The following is a 20,223-nucleotide window of genomic DNA, read 5'->3' as shown; positions in this document are numbered from 1 at the left end:
GCACACCCTCTATGGTATGCCCCAAGAGGTCCAAGCCCAGCAGATCAAGACCCTGACTGAGAGTGAGTGCAGCACAGGAGGTACTCCTCTGCCACACAAAGCAGAAACATGAATGAGTATCAAGGGCCACTTCTTGAAGGATATGTCTGTCAAGAGCCAAATGTCCTTAAGCCAAATTCAGAAGCAGAGATATCAGATCTCGAGGCAAAAGATGAAGTGAAATGGTGATGTCAGGAAGCAGGGACAGGAAGTCTTGATGGGAGAGTGGTCTGACCAGGTGTTGGCTGCTGATAGTGACAAGGATAGTTTTATCCCTGCCACGGCTCCATTAACCAAGGTACTACTTGCCGCCTGCTGTTTTTATCAAGATTTATCTTGGAGATGAGAAACCTGAAATCTAACCAATTTCACTATATCCCTAGGCAATCTCATTATTGAGCAGTTGGGATTCAAGGTGAGTCTGCTTATTTGCAAGACCTTGTTATGCAAGATGGTGCCCTGGCATCTTGATAAGTGCGTGCTTCAGGAGATCTAGACCATGAGGCATGAGATAGCCTGTGAAAACGGAAAAGACCGATACTTCATGTCCAAACATCCCACTCTACTTTTCCCCTTCCTTCAACTAGTACTCTGAATACCTGAGTACACAGAAAAATAATTGAATCCAGTCACATAGCAATCTAATATTTTATCAGCCGTGGGCAAACTTCTTGTTAGCAACAACTGTTTGAACCTTTTAAATAACCATAATTTTATTCTCAGTTATTCTTTAAAGTATCTACCTTTGAAAGACCTCGCCTTTTGAAAGTACAGTCAAACAAGACAGGGACACTGAGCCATGGAAAGCACTGACAAGACCACAGCTAGCCCTACGGAGCTTTAATGAACTTTAAAAGGAAAAACATGGCACCCTCTTTTGGCGGACAGAGCCTGCTGACAAGATTAGGTTTTGTCCATAAATGTCATTGATGTAGATCAAAACCTTCCAACCTCACACAGTGGTTGACTGTCACTGACTTCAGCCATGGAGTGTAATAGTGAGAGTCAAAAGTACATTCCAGAATGATCGGGAAGTGGAAATGTGAGCTGTGCGCAGTCCACGCTACTTTTGGGAGCCCCACTTTGAATGAGCAAGAGATAAGACAGAAGCCAGACAGGGCAATGGGGTCAAGTATTGACTTTATTCTAGAGATACCTAGAAAATTGTAGAAAGAGAGATAGGGGGTTGTAGAGGTGAGGAGGGAGGCTTAACACATACAATGGTCAACTTTAAATCCAAAAGTGCCAGTTCCAAGATCTAATCCTCTCTTTGAGGAGAACAAAGTCATCTAGGTTAAATGATTCTGAGTCTCAGCAGAAGTAAACCTGACTCCCTCTAGATAAACTTATAGGCTCCAAGTTGAACAAAATCCTTTACTTTTTGTGTGTGTGACGTGATTATAAATTCATTCCTCGGTTGTTAATTGTCAGCCACTGATTCCAGAAGCCCAAGACACCAAAAGAAATTCTATCAAAATAACATTTTATAACTTTTTTTTTTTTAACTAAAGCATCACCAGGAGACGGGATGCTTATTCAACTTTGGATACCCATGACCAACTATGCAGAAGCAACAGTTGAATATTCTTTGTTACCAACTGTTTAAATAGTTCTCTATCAAACAGCACTAGCAAGCCTCTACAAAGCCTTTGGCTGCTAGAAAAATGCAAGAAATGAACAAATATTTATGTGCAGCCAAACACCAGCAACTCCATTGTAAGTCAGTGATGATCACTTTTCCGGTGTGGCTAGATGCAGCAGGCACACAAAACAGAGCCTTTGCAGGACACTGAGGGGCTGGTAGAGTGGATCACACATTCTGCCTCCTCATGTGGTTTCCATCTCAGAAGAATCATTGAATTTCCAGGAACCAGCCAGAGTCGTCAAAAGAAATCACAAATCCTTAACTAACGTATGCTAACTTTTCTTTGAGGAACAAAAGAAGCATCTTTGTTTGTTCCTCACCAGCAAACACACAGCCATCTCAAAGACACCCTTTCACTGGTCATGTTAGCAGGGAAATTCAATTGTATTTAATTAAGTTCACCCCCCCACACACACACAAAAAAAAAAAAAAAAAAAAAAAAAAAAAAAACCCTGCACACAGAAGCATCAAAGAGGTTATCAGGGGTCAGATGCCTGTCATGACTTTCTGACCCTCCCAAAATGCAAAAGAAAAGATTGTGGTATCCCTGCTGGCAAGATGGGTTTCCACGTGTGTGTGTCTCCCTTTCTGCTTTAATTTAATAGCAATCGGCACAATATGGACACTTTTTTCCGAACAATAGTGTGGCAGAAGTTAGATTTAGAGCCCTGCAAGGGGGAAGATGGGTCACAAGAGACGCTTACTGTGACTTTCAAAGCTCAGTGAAAGCATCACGTCCATACCCAACACACACACACACACACACACACACACACACACACACACACACAAAACATTCATTGTGCTCAAAATGGACAGATGTGTGCCTCTGAAATTTCATATTCAGGAATTAATTTCAAAGTTCAGCTTCCCATAAATGGTTTTAAAGAGACCAGTATGCATGAATATGATTTTTTTTTTTTTACCAGAAAGTAATCTTGGAGTCTGGCTATGCATTTATCAGCTGTTTAACTTTTAAAAATCTTAAATATTTATGGTTCTTCTCTAAATTTTATAATTGCCACCTTATACTGAGCACTTATGAACATATCCAGGGTTCTAAATGTGCTTCACGGAAACTAAACATAAGTTAATTAAATTGAATGTTATTTGAAGCCTTAAATGTCCAATTACCAGTGAGCTCCAGGCCTGACATTTACTTCCTAAGGTATTTCACGTTTAGAAAATTATATTGTTAAGTGATATAATTAAAATGAGCCTAAGGGTCTAGGATCCAAACTACGTCTTCCAGATCATGTAATTCAGGGCCCCAGCTGAGGTTTGACCCCCTGATCACATTTCTACCTTACCGCATCCAATCTGTAGTTAGGACTTGCACCAATACTTTAAACTTGCCATTTCCTAGGGCCATCTATTTCCAAAGATACAGTCTTCGGAAGCAAACATGGAAAATCGAACTAAAGTGATTCAGGTTGAGATCAAGTGCCTCAAATTTTGACGCAGGCTCCGAAGTCAATTTAGGAACTCAAGTAATACTCTCGAGCCCCCTATTCATGTGAAAAGATACGTGTGTGCCATCATCTCTGACTTAAGATGTCTGCGGCTCTGTGAAACTGACTTTTCCCGTGTAGATCAGATGGTTGAGTTGCCTTTAACTTGAACATCTGCTCAAGTCAACAAGCAGCCACTGCCTGGAAATCCAAGTTTCACGTGAAAGAGCATCAAGCTGCCTGGCATGTTTTCACCACCACAAGCAAGTCCCAGAGTGGATGGGGTACACCGCATGTACCTTCTTTTCTTGTAGCCAGAGCTTTGAAAAGAGTTGCAAGAGGGACCCTGAAAACTGTATCCTGGTTCCAGCAAAAACAGAAGGACTACAGAGTGGGCAGGACCAGGAGACAACTGAGACTACAATTCTTGTCTAGGTTGAACTCAGCTGGCCTCTGCCCTTCCGGATGAGAAACGTAGGAGCGAACTATAAGACTGTACATTTATGTACATCCGTCGTCTTGAAAAACAAACAAAGGGGAGGAGTAAGCAGGATCAGTAGTTACTAAGCTCATCTCAACCACCCTGTAGAAAAGGAACTGTGGTCTCAAGTCGGAAAAGAAAACGGACCTGACGGACGGCTACGTGACTAGATGAACTGAAGGTTGAAGACCACTCAGCTACTAAATGGGGGGTTCAGACCAAGCTCTGTACCCAGAGTACCTCCAAGCCCAGTCCAATCATTTTGACTATGGAATTTGACTAACTTTAAAAAACCCACAAAGACCATATTTGAGTTCTTTCCCTTCTCCCATCCATATGAAAGCACACAGCACATGTACAGATTGAATTGCCATCTTTATCTATTTTATACAGTTAGATCATTTGCTACATATCTAAAATAATAGTCTATGTCTTTTGTTAATAATATTATACTAATAGGGGTATATTTAATGCTTTAAAAATGTTTTTTGATATTTGTGTGTGTGTGTGTGTGTGTGTGTGTGAGAGAGAGAGAGAGAGAGAGTATGCCCACATGCCCAGAGGGCAGAGGCATCCGTCACCCTGGCACTGGAGTTCCAGGCAGTTGTGAACTGCTTGACCTGAGTTCTGAGAAACAAACTTGTACTGTCTGCAAGAGTAGTCAGTACTCTTAACTGCCAAGGCCTCTTTCATGCCCCTGTTTAATCTTCTTAATATGCAAAACCTTTAAGATAAATAATAAACAAAAGGATTTATTACCTTTTTATTATGCTAAACTATAACAACGGATCCTTCCCACAACAGTACCCTTTGCGCCATATGATATGATATCATTAAATACTATATGTTAAATACATTAACATACAAAGTTAGTAACCAAAAATAAAAATTGATATGGACAGCCATTGCCATAATCTGACATAATCTAAGTGGCTTCTGTCCTTCTTAAATACATACATTGAAATTCATAATGCCAAAGTGTTGGTATCAAAAGTTGGGGCCTTCAGAAAATGGCTTGACCTCTTGATGCGATTAAAGACCTCATTAAAAAAAAAAAGTACTAAGGGGGAATTTTTGTTCCTTCTATCACAGAAGGACACAGCAATAAAGTATGAACAGTAGCGCCCTGACCTTGAACTTCAAAACATCCAGGACCGTGGGCAATGAAGTTCTATTGTTTATACATTACCCAGTTCAATAATTTTATTATAACAGTCTAAACAAGTTATAACAAGTGCACACACACATACACACAGAGAGAGAGAGGGGGAGGGGGGGACGGAGGGAGGGAGGGAGAGATCACAGACACAGACATTGGGAGAAGGGAGTAACTTACCAACACATTCCATATCCTACATGTACTGAACTATTACTACTACTACACTTGACACAGGCCCTGCTGTTCACTGACTGGGAGCTCAGTGCAACAAGCACTAATTACTGTGCTGAGTTTGGTGGGCCTAATTAAGTAGACTACATTTACACTCAGGTATACAGCACATCTGGACTTGTTACCAAGGCAACAAAACACCATCTGACACCCCAAGATAAAGCACATGTTCTAGAACTCGTTCTGCAGCCTAACATTTTAACTAAGTCCAAATTTTTAAACTTTGAGTGAGCATAAGTAAAATCTTATCATTCAAAATCAAAGTGAGAAAACTTTGACCACCGAGACCACTTTGATTTAATTTCACTCATTTGAATGCTAAGTATATTTTAATTCAGCCAAATAACAATGACCAAATAATGGTTCTGAGATGCAAATACATGCATGTGTTTGTCTGGCAAATGAGGGACAAATCCTCCCTACCGAAGACAACTTTGGATGAGGACATAGCTCAGTTGGTGGAGAACTTACGAAGGATAAGCATGCAGGAAGCCTGTGTTAGACCCAGCACTGAATAAAGCAGGAGGAAGGGGCAGCCTGGACTCCCAGTACTTGAAGACAGAGACGTGAGAATCAGAAATTCAAGAGGATCATCCTTGGCTACACTGTGAGTTCAAAACCAGCCCAGACTACATAAGCCCACATTTCAGAGAGTACATTTGGGTCTAGAGCCGGTTTGGCTCTCCTTGACACAGGGGGCACACATTGTTTATGGAAAAAATAGACTAAACTCAAGAATCCAATAAACTACATTTTTCTCTTCCTCCTTTACCAGCCCCATGACCCATAGGATAGAATAACAAAAGCAGCCATTTATAAAAATCCCCAAGCTGCACCAAGGATTTTATACATGTTAACATATCTAATCACAGTCTTTGGAGTAGGTAGCAGATGATAAACATGGTAAGCAAAACTCACAGTGGCATGAGTATGTGTAAATATTATCATTAATGTTGTGATTTAGAAATAAACTACTTAAGTAGGAGTAAAATGCAATATCGCCCAAAAATTAAACTCAAATATACAACAAATACTAGTGGGAAATAATAAAGGTCAATTAATGCCACCTATGAAATGTAATAGAATTAAATAATTCTTGCATGAGCCTGACTCTACAGCAGCATGCCAAACACTCTATTCAATTCTCCAAGGGAGAAGAACATGGCTAGTAACTAGTAGAGCCCAGGGCACCATGATGCTGTAGTCACAAAGATAGCAATAACCATTCTACTTTGTTTGAAAAAAAATGATACAGCCTCCTAGATATAAAACAGACTTCGTGGAGATCAAAAGTGGGGTTAGTAAAAAATGACTATGTGAAGGAAAATAATTTGCTCAAACTTTAAGATGAAGTATTCATGTTTAGGAGGAAAAAAAATGTCCTTTCTTTTTAACAGATTTTGGTCAACTCTTTGAAACTGTACTCTATGGCATAACCAAACCTTCATACAGAGTCACCTTTTCCACAAATGTGCCCCAAAAGAGAATGAGCCACTGGAGAGCCTCTTTTACCAGCAACTCCCACTTCTAGCGTCTCCCAGAAGCACACAGCTTTTCCAGTGTGGGGTTAACCAAAAATATTAGTGTCTGATTTTCTAGGCAAGCACAATGCCTTCGTCTAGCAAAATTTGGTAAGAGGTGGGGCTGTGGGTGACGCCGTCATGATAGTCCCTTAAATGTGACACTCACTCCTCACACTGTACTTGTGTCTTAATGGTCCACAGGTCAGTTCATCCTCTGACATTACAGGTATATAGCAGATTTAGCTCTTCCCTTTGGGTTTCTATTTTCCAGATGACCTTTTGCAAACTGTCACGGAAGGCTTGTGACTCGAGCTTTACAGCAGCATATGCCTACAGAGTTTCATTTGGTTTTGAACAGGATTAAATGTGCCGAAAATCAGGCCACAAGATATTCATAATGAGAGACAGAACACAATAGTCACCTTAAGCGAAGAGTAATTATATAACGAGAATGCACAAATTGCTTCATGGTGTTTTCTTGTGGAGACAGGCACAGCTGCCACGCTAAGAAAGTGCCAAATAGTATTCTTTTCTCCCCGATTCCAAGAAGAGAAATCCCCTCTGCCTGGCACGGGCTTCCTGGTTCTTCTCCAATGCATTCACTCATCTTAACAGGTGATTGTTGGGCAACTTGGTCTTTTGGCCTTTGTACAACTGAGTGTGTAAGGTGCACAGACATGTGCTAGGATGTCACTTCCATGTCTGTTTGGTTATAATTAAAACTTGTATTTAATAAGGGGTGTGTACCTGCCTAAAAAGTAACACAGAACTGTAGAGAAAAGCAATGTGGATGTTAAAAATATTTCGAATATAATTTCAGTTGACCTGTTGAGTCCATGAAACACTCAGAAGATATCAGAGTCTTACATAAGCCAAAAGGTTTAGTGCACCGGGGAATCGGGGAGGAAAGAGTAGCCTGTGACATAGGCAGAGCTTAACACATGAGGGAATGAGCATCTTCTTCCTGGAAGATGGGCGTCTAGGGGCAGGCAGACTGTACTGCCACAGGGAGGTTCAGCTGGGTAATTTCAATGAAGCCATGCAGAAATGATGGGTTCGTGAGTCTGAGAAACCTAAGGAAGCCTGCCATTTCTCCACTGCACCCCACCCACAAAACAGCAGCGAATTCCCTCATACATACGTCCTGCTTGGTACTGTGCGTAGCAGCTAACCTGGAGTCTGCTTTGTGCCCACAAATGCGGGTATTTAGCCCTGACCACACAGCTCTACCTCCTACCCACTCTGTGAAAAGGCTCTTTTGTTCCCTACTTTGCATTATTGTCATGAATTTTAAGTCGGTGACCTTAAGAATTGAACTAAAACTCCTGACCTCTGCTTTAATCTTCCATACCCTGAGCTCTGTGCTTTACAGAAAGCTGTCACAATGGGTTAAATACATATTTGCATACATTATATAAAAGATATCACGATCACTGTGCACAAGGACAACAGATTTGTTTCAGGTTCCAGTTATTTTGCTAAGAAAGGCAGCCTCTCCTCCCCCAGCCCTTAAACTTGGACACACCTGTATCTCCCTCTCCTCACCCTGCCACCCAAGTCTTTTCGTGTTTCTATGCAAGAGTACCATCTTAAGAGCAGCCTGAATATATAAATTAATCTCTCCAACATTCAGAGAATGTCAGCGTTGAATGTGCATCAAAAACAAAAGCATTATAAATGCAAGTTCTTCTTTCCATCCCTGAAATATGAACAAGACTGAGTAGTTTTAATTGGAAAGCCCCCTGGCTTCACTATGGCAACAGTCTGAGTGTTGGAAGTGACCCAAATCTGAATAACTAGCTTGTAACGATCTCTGTGTCTTCTTGTCTTACCAGTCTCCCTCATTCCATCTTCAAAACAGACTGGGGCTGACCTTCTAAAGGACAGTTGAATCTCATATTTCTTGCCCTGCCAGAAATCACAAAGGCTCTCTGGACTCCTCTCCTGGCATGATGATGTCTGCTCCTTTATCCAAACCCCCCTCTCAACCTTGGCCAGAATTCTCCCCTCTACAGACTCTAGCCAACTTCACAAGCTCCAATGGTCCCTGCTCTCCATGATTTCCCAGGGTGCAACATTCACACTCTGACTTACTCCTTCAACTATCATCTCTCTTCATCTATCTATGTAGGTCCTGATCATAATGATCCAAGACATAGTTAGATTTTCAGAGAAGCTGATGTGTTAGTCCATACCTGTAACTCTTAGCACTCAGGCGGCTAAGGCAAGATAATCACAAGATCAAGACCAGCCTGGGCAATGCAGTGAGACCCTGATTCAAATGCAAAATCCAAGAGCAACAACATCAAAAAGGAGCAGGAGAAATGGCTCAACAGTTAAGAGCACTGATTTTCCAGACAACTCGGGTTCAGCTCCCACCGTCTGCATGGCAGCTCACAACCTGTCCATAATTCCAGTTCTAGGAGAGCTGATAACCTCTTCAGGCATCTGCAGGCATCCAGCGTGCATGCAGTGAACAGACATACAAAGAGACAAACCACCAATACACATAAAATAAAATAAATAAATAAATCTATTGTTATAAAAAAAACAGACAAAACTAACTTTGTTTTTAGAACCTTCTAAAAAAAAAGGAAAAAACTTAGTACTAGAAAGAATGTACATAAGACTCATTGCATAAAGGAACTGTGGGAATCATAGACTATTGGATAAGATGATAACAAGTGGATAGATAAGTAGTTGGATAAGTGAGTAATCAAATAGTTGGAGGGACAAATGAGTGGTGCCATTGCATAAGATTCAAGTAATATTATACTTGACATTAAAAACATTGTGAAAAAGAACAATTCAAGATAAACCAAACTCTGTTCACAAAGATATTTTGAAGTTAACTTTGTTCATCTGTCTTATAACCAGAGCTATTTATATGCTCATACAGAAATTGCATTTTAATTAATGTCAGCCCAGATCTAACTTTTAAGAACTATATAACTATATCCTGCTTTGACTGAGAAAACAGTTTTTCTCAGTAGCTATTTTTAATACAGTCATCTTTACTGTATATTAATTACTATATTAATCCTTAATATAGAAATTTTTATAACTATGAAAAATACAGATTTAGGACCATTAGTTCCTAAGCTGTCCTCAGCTGTCTCCCACTGCCCAAAGCCAAGTCATGAAAGCCAGACCCCAGCAAGCTTATGCCGTTCATTCTGAGGTGTACACAGCCTACTCTTGTCTACCAATAGACACTGTGACAACTGATCTCCAGCAATCAACTGATGCCAAGAAACAGGATGACTCACACCCTTGCGTTTTCTGCAGTAAACACCAATGTGTATAATATCAGCTAAGAACAGAATAGAAACAATGCTTTCCAAGTGGCCAGAATGACATGGCAACATGGATATGGGAAGTCACACGAGGCCACCACCCCTAGATGAAGAGACGAGGACAATAACTACTGAGAGAGGAGAACCAAGTCCCCAATAGGTTATCCAATCCTTAGCGGTCAGTCATCAGCCTACGCACATGAGCAACACTAAATGGACTATATTTACACATGCATAAGTGTGTGGGGGGGGAGAGGAGGAGAGAGAAAGAGAGAATAATTAAATAAAGAAAATAAGGCCATGAATTTGAAAGGAAGTGGGGGGACTCAAGAGGTATTAAAGGGGAGCGATGGAAAGAATGTGAGCATAGTACTCATGCATGAAATATTCAAAATAATATGATTTTCCAATTAAAAATAATAAAATAAAGTGGTTATGACACTCACTCTAGTATATTTGATTAATATTTTGTATAGCCATACTGCACACCTTGCTTATATCATCCATCGCTGCCAAAAGTCTGGAGTTCTTTCCATGTCTGTGTCTGTTAACCTGAGGCCATCATGGAAACAGAATTAAGTAGGTGAATCACAAACAACAAAAAGGAAAAACAACCTTACATGGCTTCCTAAAAAAAAACAAATCACTGTCCAAACTTGGGTCTAGATGGGAGATAAATGGGAACATAAAACTATGCAGAGGCATACAGGAAGTAATGGTGTATTCGGAGATCCACAAGCAGTCTGGAAAGGTGGCAACATTTGGAGGAAAGAGATGTTGAGGCCGATGACAGCTTGAGAAGAAGGATGATTGACAGCTGGAGAAGGATGATTGACAGCTGGAGAAGGATGATTGACAGCTGGAGAAGGATGATTGACAGCTGGACAGTTAGGATGATTTAGACATGTCCAAAGAAAAAAGGTGGGGGATTTTCAGCAAAACCACCACTTAGAATCATCTTGACCTTACTGCTGAAGGTATTTGGGATATTTAAACTAGGGGCGGGGCCAGGACACAAGAGACATGAATGGTGCTATTGGAAGTTTGGAGAAGACAAGTCCTTAACCTTTCAAGGCTTCTTGATGATCTTCCAACTCACTATGGACTGTGCTATTAATGGTAAAGACCTCAGTGATCCCAATTCTCTAGCTACCACCTACCCAGAATCCTCCAGACTACACTTCCAATTCCCCCAATCTGCTCAGCATACACACCAGCCCCATGAGTCTATATGTGTTCATTTTATTAACTTGAATATTCTAGCTTGACCTTTGGCTTTCCTAGAGACTATAACTCAAAGCCATCCTCTGGTAATTTCCATTCCAGATCTCCTCTGGCAGATGTAACCGTGCTCAGATCCTAACATTAATTTTTAATCATGTATCTCATACAGGGACTTTATACAAAGAGTTTACTATAAAGTTGTCCATAATTATGAATCATATCAAATTTTGATGTTAACTATTATTTATACATGTTGGGTTTGTTTTCATCACTGTGACCAAACACTTGAAGAGAAGTAACTTAAAGGAGGGTTTGTTTTGGTCCACAGATTGAGAGAGTCTCTCTCCCTCAAGGTTGAGAAAGCGTTGAGTCAAGAGCCACTCCTGGACAGCAGTGGTTGTGGAGACCAGCTAAGATGTGTGAGCATGTGAGCAGGCAGGAAGCCAGAAGGACATAACAGGCTAGAAGCAGGGCCAGCTAGAACCTCTAAGACTTCCAAACTAACATCCACACCCTGCAACCTACATCCTGTAGGCTCTGAAAACAATACCACCAGCTAAGCACAAGAGGTCACTTCACACTCCAACTGCAAATGTATGCCTGTGTGTGAGTGCTGTATAAAACAGCTTTCAAACCAAAAGAAATATTAGACAGCTACACTGACCTTCATGCATACACACATAGACTTTCCAGCCATGACCATTATTTTCCACATGTATTTGAAAATATTTTCCAATTTTTACAGATTTTTAGTTAACATCCCAAGCCACTTGGCTCTATATTTCCAGCTAGGCTTGTAGTATTCCCCTAGCTAAACCTTTAGCACAGACAAAAAAAAAAAAAAAAAAAAGCCACCATGTTGGAGGCCTCTTTTTCTCCTGAGGCCTGAACATCATGTGAACTTCCACTCCAGGTCACTGAAGCTAGCATCTCTGCTACACTACACACAAATGATAACTTCCGGTCTGGAAGTTATCTTGTACTCTGCTCTTTGTTGCTCAATCGTGTCTGCTTCAGCCTCTGCCACAGGGTGCCTCGCCTGTTCTAGGTCACAGGGTGAGTGGAAACCACTGGGGCTGTGGGAAATGAGGAACACAGAAAGCGATCACAACAATGAGTTAAGGGCAGCTTTCAAAAGCTGAAACCGAGACCAAGTAACTGTGATTTAAAAATGCTTTAGAAAACAAAATCGACTCTACCGATACGATAGAACCAGTCAGAAGCAGCAAAGTACACTGGGAAAACCTTGTGAAAATACTGTGCCTTGTTTCAGCATGGCCCCCCAAGTCTACTGTACAACTGAGTGGGGTAAGCAAGAGAGCTACCCACCCAGATTAATGGCTCCAAGTGTCAGACAACAGCTTTCCAGGAGGAGTAACTGGTCGAGATATATTTCAGTCCTGATCTCCTCCTGTCTTGTGTGTCTGGTACACATTCATACACAATAAAGAAAGAAAGGAAGAAAGGAAGGAAGGAAGGAAGGAAGGAAGGAAGAAAGAAAGAAAAAAAGAAAGAAAGAAAGGAAGGAAGAAAGGGAAGGACAGAGGGAGGGGGAGGGAGGGAGGGAAGGAGAGAAAGAGGTGGTTAGAAATGATGTTTGTATCTAAAATAGATTCATTGAAACTAGAAGGGCACATTTATGCATAATGATGTTTTTGAACTTGATTGGATTTGGTACTGAATTATTTAAAAATGTCTTAAAGAAAGAGAGGTAAAGAGAGGTGTCATGCTGGAGATCAACAATGGAATAAGCCTGGCTGAAGTTCTACTTTTGAACAATCCCTCGTTTGATTCAAATCTGTTTAAATTCACCGAAGTAAATTTGAGTCCTGTAAAGATCATGGCTGGAAAAGAGAAAAACCGCAAATTGATTTAAAGGACTAACCGAGAGGTTTCGCAGCCCCTTTTAGAAGTGGTCTTCTGAGTCAGGAGACATTGGCCCACTGTCCTCAGAGCCACATGTTCATGGAACAGCCAATTACCGCTCCCAATGTCCCAGTTCATTCTTGTTTACAAGGTAGCAACTCAGGGCTGTGAGCTTAGAGAATAAAATGATGAACTGCACACATGCCAAGGAAAAGCGTGGGTCGGATGGGGCTTTTTACTGGACGGGCTCCGTTTCATTACTGGGCCTGCCTCCCCGCTGGGCTCTTATTTCTAAGCCTTTTGTTTGGGATTTTCCTTTTAAAATGATATCTCCATGCAGACATCCACATTCGTGTAAGGGAACACTTTGCACACGTCTGAGAAACCTGCCGAAAGGTCCTGGAAAGCACAGAAATCTTTTACAAAGGAAAAAAAAAAAATAAAATGGAATGTTGTAGGCTTCCCTAGCAGGTGGGTTTCTGGTGGCTGAAAACCTGCTCCAAAAAGAAATAACTGTGCAAGGAGAAAAGACACTCAGGATCTGATAATCCTGGCAAAACTAAATTGTAGACCAGGGAACACTTGAGAAAGAAAGAAAAAAAAAAAAAGACACAACACCCTTCAAAAGAAAAATAAAACAATGCTCCCCAAATCGGCCCGATTATGTGGGTCACTGCATACTGTGTGCCTCCCCTGTAGCATTTTATCCTGGTTACTGTTGCCAGGGGACACCTGATGCTCTCATTATATGTGTTTGTCTTTCACATCTACATTCGAGCCAGTTTTTCCCCCTCCGATGTTCCCAGAACTGTAACAGAAATAAAAAATAAGGAACGGACCCCATTATTACACAAATACCTACAAAGCAGAGGGAGTGACCCTGGGGCTCACCGTGTTGTCCCTGGAAGCATTGATGCCCTTGCCCCCAGGGTCTCTACCCTTTGTCACAGGGTCAAAGCCAGGACCTCGGCTCAGTACCCTCTGGGAAGAATTAACAAGTTGACAATTTGGGCCCCCCCCCTCAGCCCCTGGCCGGGCCTGCTTGAATGTTATAAATAGAGACATCTGGATAGAGTCCTTTCACTGCAGTAATTGAAAACGAACACGGATCAAGTTCTGGCCTGTTGTATTCATAAATCTTGAGGCTTAATTACATTAAAGGGAAATCTAGGGCCCAGCACTATGGAAACTACAGATTCTATCGGCCGCTTGAATCATGAATCTTTAAGATAAGTGTTTTTTTCTTTCCCCATCCCACCCCCCAACTCTTTAGTAGAGATGAATGGGAAATTTTCAAACCAGCCTCCTAGTATTGATGTGCCAGGAAAGTTCTGAGAAGATTTTGGGCTTCTCTGTTTGAACATGAGTCTCTACTGCACACTGCCGGGTGACATGTTCCGCCTCCAATGCTGCCTCCAAGCAGATCTGTGTTCCAGGGCTTAAAACTAGACATATTTTTGTGAGTAACAACAACATACTTGACAGATATTCCAAATATGTCTTTCCCCACAGTTGAACACAGAAAGTGTGCGTCTAGTTAAAATTTAATGAGTTTCAGAGAGAGGAAAAAAAAAAAAATCCTAAACAGTGATGGCTTAAAATTCCAAAGGAAGTCAGAGCCCTCAGCATTGTCTTTAATAACAAGTGAGAATTAGACCCCCAGAGAGATCTGCAGACATTTATAAATAGCCTACAGTAGAATCTGTCAATCAATGTAAAAAAAAATCTATTTTATTTCCTGAAGCTGGATTTCAAAGTAAGGGTACAGCACTGGTAATTTGTTCTGTTTATGTCTTTGCCTTTGCCTTAATTCTGTATGTGGGAGGACATGAGGGCCACTTTGACTGGTGTAAAGGAAGAATCACCATTCCTCATAGTGAAATACATTCACACCCGTCACCCTGCAGAAACGAAGTCCTGAGAGGACATTTCCAATGGGACTAGAGCCTGCCCTACATATGGTACCTCCCGTGTTTCTCCGGCATCACGAGCCCATAAAGTGCTGTGCAGGGGACCAGATGTTATCCACAGGACAGGATCTGTGGGCTTGGAAGTAATAGCACTAAATTCCTTCTAATGTCCTTCTGCTTCCATACTTCTATGACTGTGCATGTGCGTGCGTGTACACACACACACATACACACACACACACACACACACACACACACACACACACACACAAAACCTAATCAGAATTACTCTGTAATGAAAACATGCCTAAGGTGGGAAGAGACAGCAACCTAGTTAATATTTCTCATTAATTTCATCACGCAGACACGGTGGTAGAGTCTCCTCCTAAAGCCACCAGTGTGCTCACAAGAAGGGAAATGCTTCTGCCTTCTGAGTCAGGAAACTATGGTCCCCGTAAATCAGAAGACCAATACCCCAGGACAAGGAGTGATGGAGTTTTTTGGGTTTTGGTTTGTTGTTTTTAATAATCTACGATCCATGTGCTTTTCACCAAGCTGCATTAGTGGGAAACCATTTATAAAGACACAGGAAGGTGTCTGAGTAGATGTGTAGATGACAACTTTGAGGATATGCTCTAAGAAATGGCAACAGTTTCTTATGAACCCCAAGTTTGGGTTTTTTAATTTTTATCTATTAGGGGTGTGGAGAATGACACAGGCCCCTGAATGCATATGGCGGTCACAGGACAACCCAATGACTTCTCCCACCACCCAGGTATGGAACTCAGGTTGTCAGGCTTGGTGGCAAGTGCCTTCACCTGCTGAACCATCTGTCAATCAAGGTCCCATGGCTTAATGTTAGTGTTAGTTCAGTCAAAAACACAGCTTTTTGACCAAACCCGATAGAATTCTGTAATTTTTTTTCTTCATGCATCAAACATTCAGACTAAAACTTGATAATTAAAACATGGAAGACCTGCCCTTTTCTGAACAGAAAGAGAGGAATGGATGGGGAGGGGCTGGGAGATGAGGAGAGGGTGCAACTTCAGTGGGTTGGAATGTAAATTTTTTACACGGAAAATTGAAACGATTTCCAGGTAAGTTATTTTACGAAAGGTTTTCCATACATGATCAAAACTTCCTCCTGCTTTTTGTTCATTTCTAACCCGGAGCTGCCACACGGAAGCACCTGCCTGACAGACTGTGAGCAGAGACACCAAGGAGCTTCCGCTGGATTAAACAACCAGACTTCATCATGGCAGGGTCCTCAGAAACTACGATGCCGCACAAAGGCCTAGGGAGCATGCGAAACAAGCCCCAGTGGCCCAGCAGCTCTCCTCGCTTGTCCCCTCTGCCGTTCAGATGGGCACTTATGAAACCAGGGCAGAAATTTCTGAGGGAAAAGGCTGCAATGTGATTCTGCTTTAAATGAAATTCTCCCTTAAAAATAAAAATGCCATTTTTACCATTTAAAAAATAAATAAATAAAATACCTTCACTAAAATCCCCAGAACATGCTTGCTTCCTTCCTGTTTTGAGTTTTCCTAATCTCTTCCAATGTTATACTTTATATCACTTTGGTCACAAACCTCTGTAATATAAATCCGATATGCGCGAATTTCTCTGTGTTTCTGCAGTAAGTTAGCATTGGCCGATAACCGTAACAATTGTGCTCACATGGCTGCCGTTTCCATACAAAGCCGAGCTGTGACTGATGATGCCTGCCTCACGGGATGGCGGTCAGGGGACAATGGTACTTTCGAGCATAAGGAGACACAGCTGGGCAGGTGGGCAGACTGCAGCTTTGGCACCCATGACCTTCAGCGGGCTGAGGACAGGATGGATGTCCTGGAAAGCGCTCTGGCTAACATTTCACTCTGCCAAATGGGATCCACATTCCTCTCTCTGCTCCTTTGCTGCCGTTCAAGCCAGCCTTCTCTTCCGACAGTAGTTCCCGAAATGCCCGGACGCATATATTTTTATTCCCATTCTAATATATACTAAATTATCTTCTAACAAATCAAATCACACGCATTTGGGATTGGAGAAAGTCAGTTCAACAGTAATAGGCATTTTTCAAGGGGAAAGAAATGTGATTTTTCAAATTGCTTTAAAGGGGGCCTTGGAAATTTCTCACTTTCTCAATCACTCCATCCATCCAAGAAGCAAATATTTTCTAAGTGCTTATGAGGTGCCAGCCTTTGCCCAGGTTACTAAGAACAAAAATAGCAGACAGGACAAGGGTTAATGGGAAGAAGGTGGGGTGTTGAGTACACAGGCTGAGTGTGAGACCCCACAACTCCTGTGCTTTGGATAAGCTGATCCCGAACACCATGTGCTTCCTTTCTCAAACCCTAAGCAAGAGAGATTAGCTTTATTAAACACTTGGCCACAGTAGCCATACTGTCCGTGCTGCTGCTAAAACTAACTAGCAACACACAGCAGCTTCATACTACCAATAAGAAGGGCAATACAGGAAGGAGTCGGGCTCTAACGCAGACAGAACCCCTCAGCCAGGGTCCGGGTAGAGGTCTTTACCAGTGTGGTCTTAGCCAACCTTTGCAACCATTCTAAGACATTTTCCCCCATCTTACCAATCAGAAAAGCCACCGCATACCATTTTTAATCCAGGGTCACATCGAGAGACTTCACACTGTGGTCCCCAGTGGAGGACTTGCGCATTGATGCTGTTTGGAGCCACACTTCAGTGTTCTCGGAGATTAACTCTGTGTGTATATGTGCAAGAATTTCCAAGGCTGGCATTTGGGTATGGAGTTGGTGATCATAAAAATTTGCACACATTTATATATAGCACACAATACCTATTTTTGTTCAAATGTCACACACCAATTTGTACTGAGGCTGGTTGTTTTCCACCCAAGCAATACCTTTCTTAATTTGGTGAAGGAGATCCCTGTTTCCATGTCATTTTAAATTTCGCTTGCATTTCTTGACTACATGACTGTCTGAATATCCTCAGTGGCCATTCCTAGGATAGAGTATTAGGTAACGAGTTTCCGAGAGTCTTTTAACTGCCTTCTTACTGAGATGCTAGCTGGCCAAATCTTTCCAGAGTCATTCTTTCTGTGTCCTCTCCCATTTGGAGCCCTATTGGTTTTTATTTGTCTGGCTTTTGTTTCTGTGATTAAATAAGCAGAACTTATTCCTCGTGTGCTACCTCTGTTTAGGCCTGGGGATCAGTCTCGGGTTACCAGAGTTGGTATCCTGGGACCTTCATTGGCCAAGGCATCTCATAAGCCCTGTACCATTTTCTTAAGATTCCCATTTTATATTTAAGGTAATTTGGTATTTAAGTCTAAGGTATGAGGTAAGGGTCAACTTTCTTTGCCCTGTGAGGCAATCTGTCACCCTACCATTATTGATAGATTAGCCCATAGTTTCATCACTCACCTGCAATAATAATTATGATAACCCTAGCAAAGCCGTCAACTTATGCCCAACGCTTTCTTACCTCCTGTCGGCCACTGCTCCCCATGGCTTACACGTGTTTCATATTTTGATATACTTCAATGGATTATAATTTTCTCATGAAATCAATTCTTGATTTTAAAACTGTGATAAGTGTTGGCCTGCTATTTAAATAGTGGAGTTAAGTCTCTGTCTTACTTCTGCTCGGGGATTTTTTGATTGACTGTCTGATTCACTGAACTTTTCATTTTTATCATTGCTATTTAGTTTTGGTTTTGTTTTCAAAACTTTTCATTTCCTTGCTGAATGTTTTTTGCATCTTGCTTACCTTTAACTACATTGGAGAAAAGAAACTGTTCTAACAGCAAGAACCTTACCACATGCAAGATATAGAGATACACTTAAAATTAATTATAGCTCTGCCCTATATCATCAATGACCACAAAAACTGAAAGTGGCCAAACTACTGCAGGATGTAGTACGAAGTGATTAAAGTGGAAAAAGAAACATAAATGGGTAGAAGTGATAGTGAAAAGGCTTTTAAAATTGAATAAATATAAGAAAAATAAAAATTAAAACAAGGAAATTCTTAAATCAATAAGGTAAAGTCAAAATACTTCTACTCAGGGACAAAAAGAAAGCTAAGGAAAGGGAAAACATTGCCCAATAATTTAAAATTTTTAAACAAAATTAGTGGATGAGCAATGGGGAGTGATAAGTAAAATATAGCTTTGAAAATTAATAAGAAAAAAGTCCTGCTGAAATCCCAGTAAAAGTTGGCAGTGGGGAAGGATCAAGGGTCACAAAAGGCGGCAGAGAGCGGCTAAGTCGGAGGTTGCGGTTACCTGCCTGGAGCCTGGGACATTCAGTGACCTGGTGGGCTGCTTGTCTTCCTATTCTGAGTGGGACAATGCTCTCAAGTCCCCCAGGGCTGTCGCTTGTGTCCACCTTGGTAGCTTTCCTCCTTTGCATACCAGAGACCTCTGCTGGTCACACTTAGCTTTGCAGCCTGTGAGCAGGGGAGGCTCGCCCACCCTCCCTGGATGGTTCTCCTGGGACATTTTAACCGGGTGGGAAAGGACATCTCCAACCACAGCAGTGAAGTCAGGACAGGCAGAAGTCCTGACCTCTTCCCTTCAAGGCTGCCTGGGTACTCATCACCCGATGGAAAGGTACGGCTGTATCAAAAACACCTCGGGATGCCACCGACCATTCTCCCCCAGATTCTACATCTGTGAATAACGGAGAGGTGGCTCTGCATGTGTTTGTTTGTTTGTTGTTTGTTTTTCCCTCCTTCTGGCCTCAGCTTATCACTTAATGTTTTCAGTTGATGAGATCTGCTCCTGGCCACCAAGGGTGAGGCTATCTGTCCCTATATACTTTCCACCTGTGCCCGCCCCCTGCTCCTCAGAGCTTCTGCTCTTTGGGCCTCCCTCACCCTGGAACTGTGACAGGCCAAACTGAGACTCGCCGACCTGCTGCTGTTCCCTGATCTCAGACTTTGGTGCAGCCACTTCCGGTGATTTAAAACCTTCGGTCTTAGAGGGAAGTTCAGAAAGGCACAGAATGTTTGCACAGAGATGAAATTTCCATCCTGCAGGGAAGCACCTTTAGACAACATAAAACAGCTTCCGGAAGTCCCTGAAACTAACCAGATCCAGGTGGCCCCTCTCTACCCAAGCACTTTAATAGTGAGGCCTACTGAGAGTTTCTCTCCTACAAGACAAGCAGCCTGGAAGAAGCAGAGATCTTCTGAACTGCCTAGAGGCATTTTGAAGTTTACCCATCAGTTTGTTTTATGTCGGACTGATGGAGTGGATTTGTACAACCCACTCAAGAGCTCATGTCACCATATCCAACTCCACTCAAATGCATTTGTCAGAACTCACACACACACACACACACACACACACACACACGCACGCATGCACGCACACACGCACGAACACAATCCACTACTGTTTCTAAG

At 41.9% G+C, this 20,223-nt stretch overlaps 1 protein-coding gene across 1 annotated transcript in view; it reads right to left on the bottom strand.

The window, feature by feature from the left end:
- The window catches only part of CUNH12orf42 (chromosome unknown C12orf42 homolog), a 100,708-nt gene extending 82,387 nt beyond the window's left edge, over nucleotides 1–18,321 (bottom strand). Inside the window, exons 1-2 of the mRNA XM_051206226.1 lie at nucleotides 18,298–18,321; nucleotides 13,807–13,896 (exon numbers count right to left, since the gene is read on the bottom strand). Of these exons, the coding sequence (XP_051062183.1) occupies nucleotides 13,807–13,896; nucleotides 18,298–18,321 (114 nt within the window). The remainder of the gene's footprint in view (nucleotides 1–13,806; nucleotides 13,897–18,297) is intronic.
- Between the last annotated feature and the right edge of the window lie 1,902 nt (nucleotides 18,322–20,223).

The sequence above is a fragment of the Phodopus roborovskii genome, unplaced genomic scaffold, assembly GCF_943737965.1.
Source record: "Phodopus roborovskii unplaced genomic scaffold, PHOROB, whole genome shotgun sequence".
NCBI lineage: Eukaryota > Metazoa > Chordata > Mammalia > Rodentia > Cricetidae > Phodopus > Phodopus roborovskii.
This window is presented reverse-complemented; position numbering and strand designations above follow the sequence as displayed.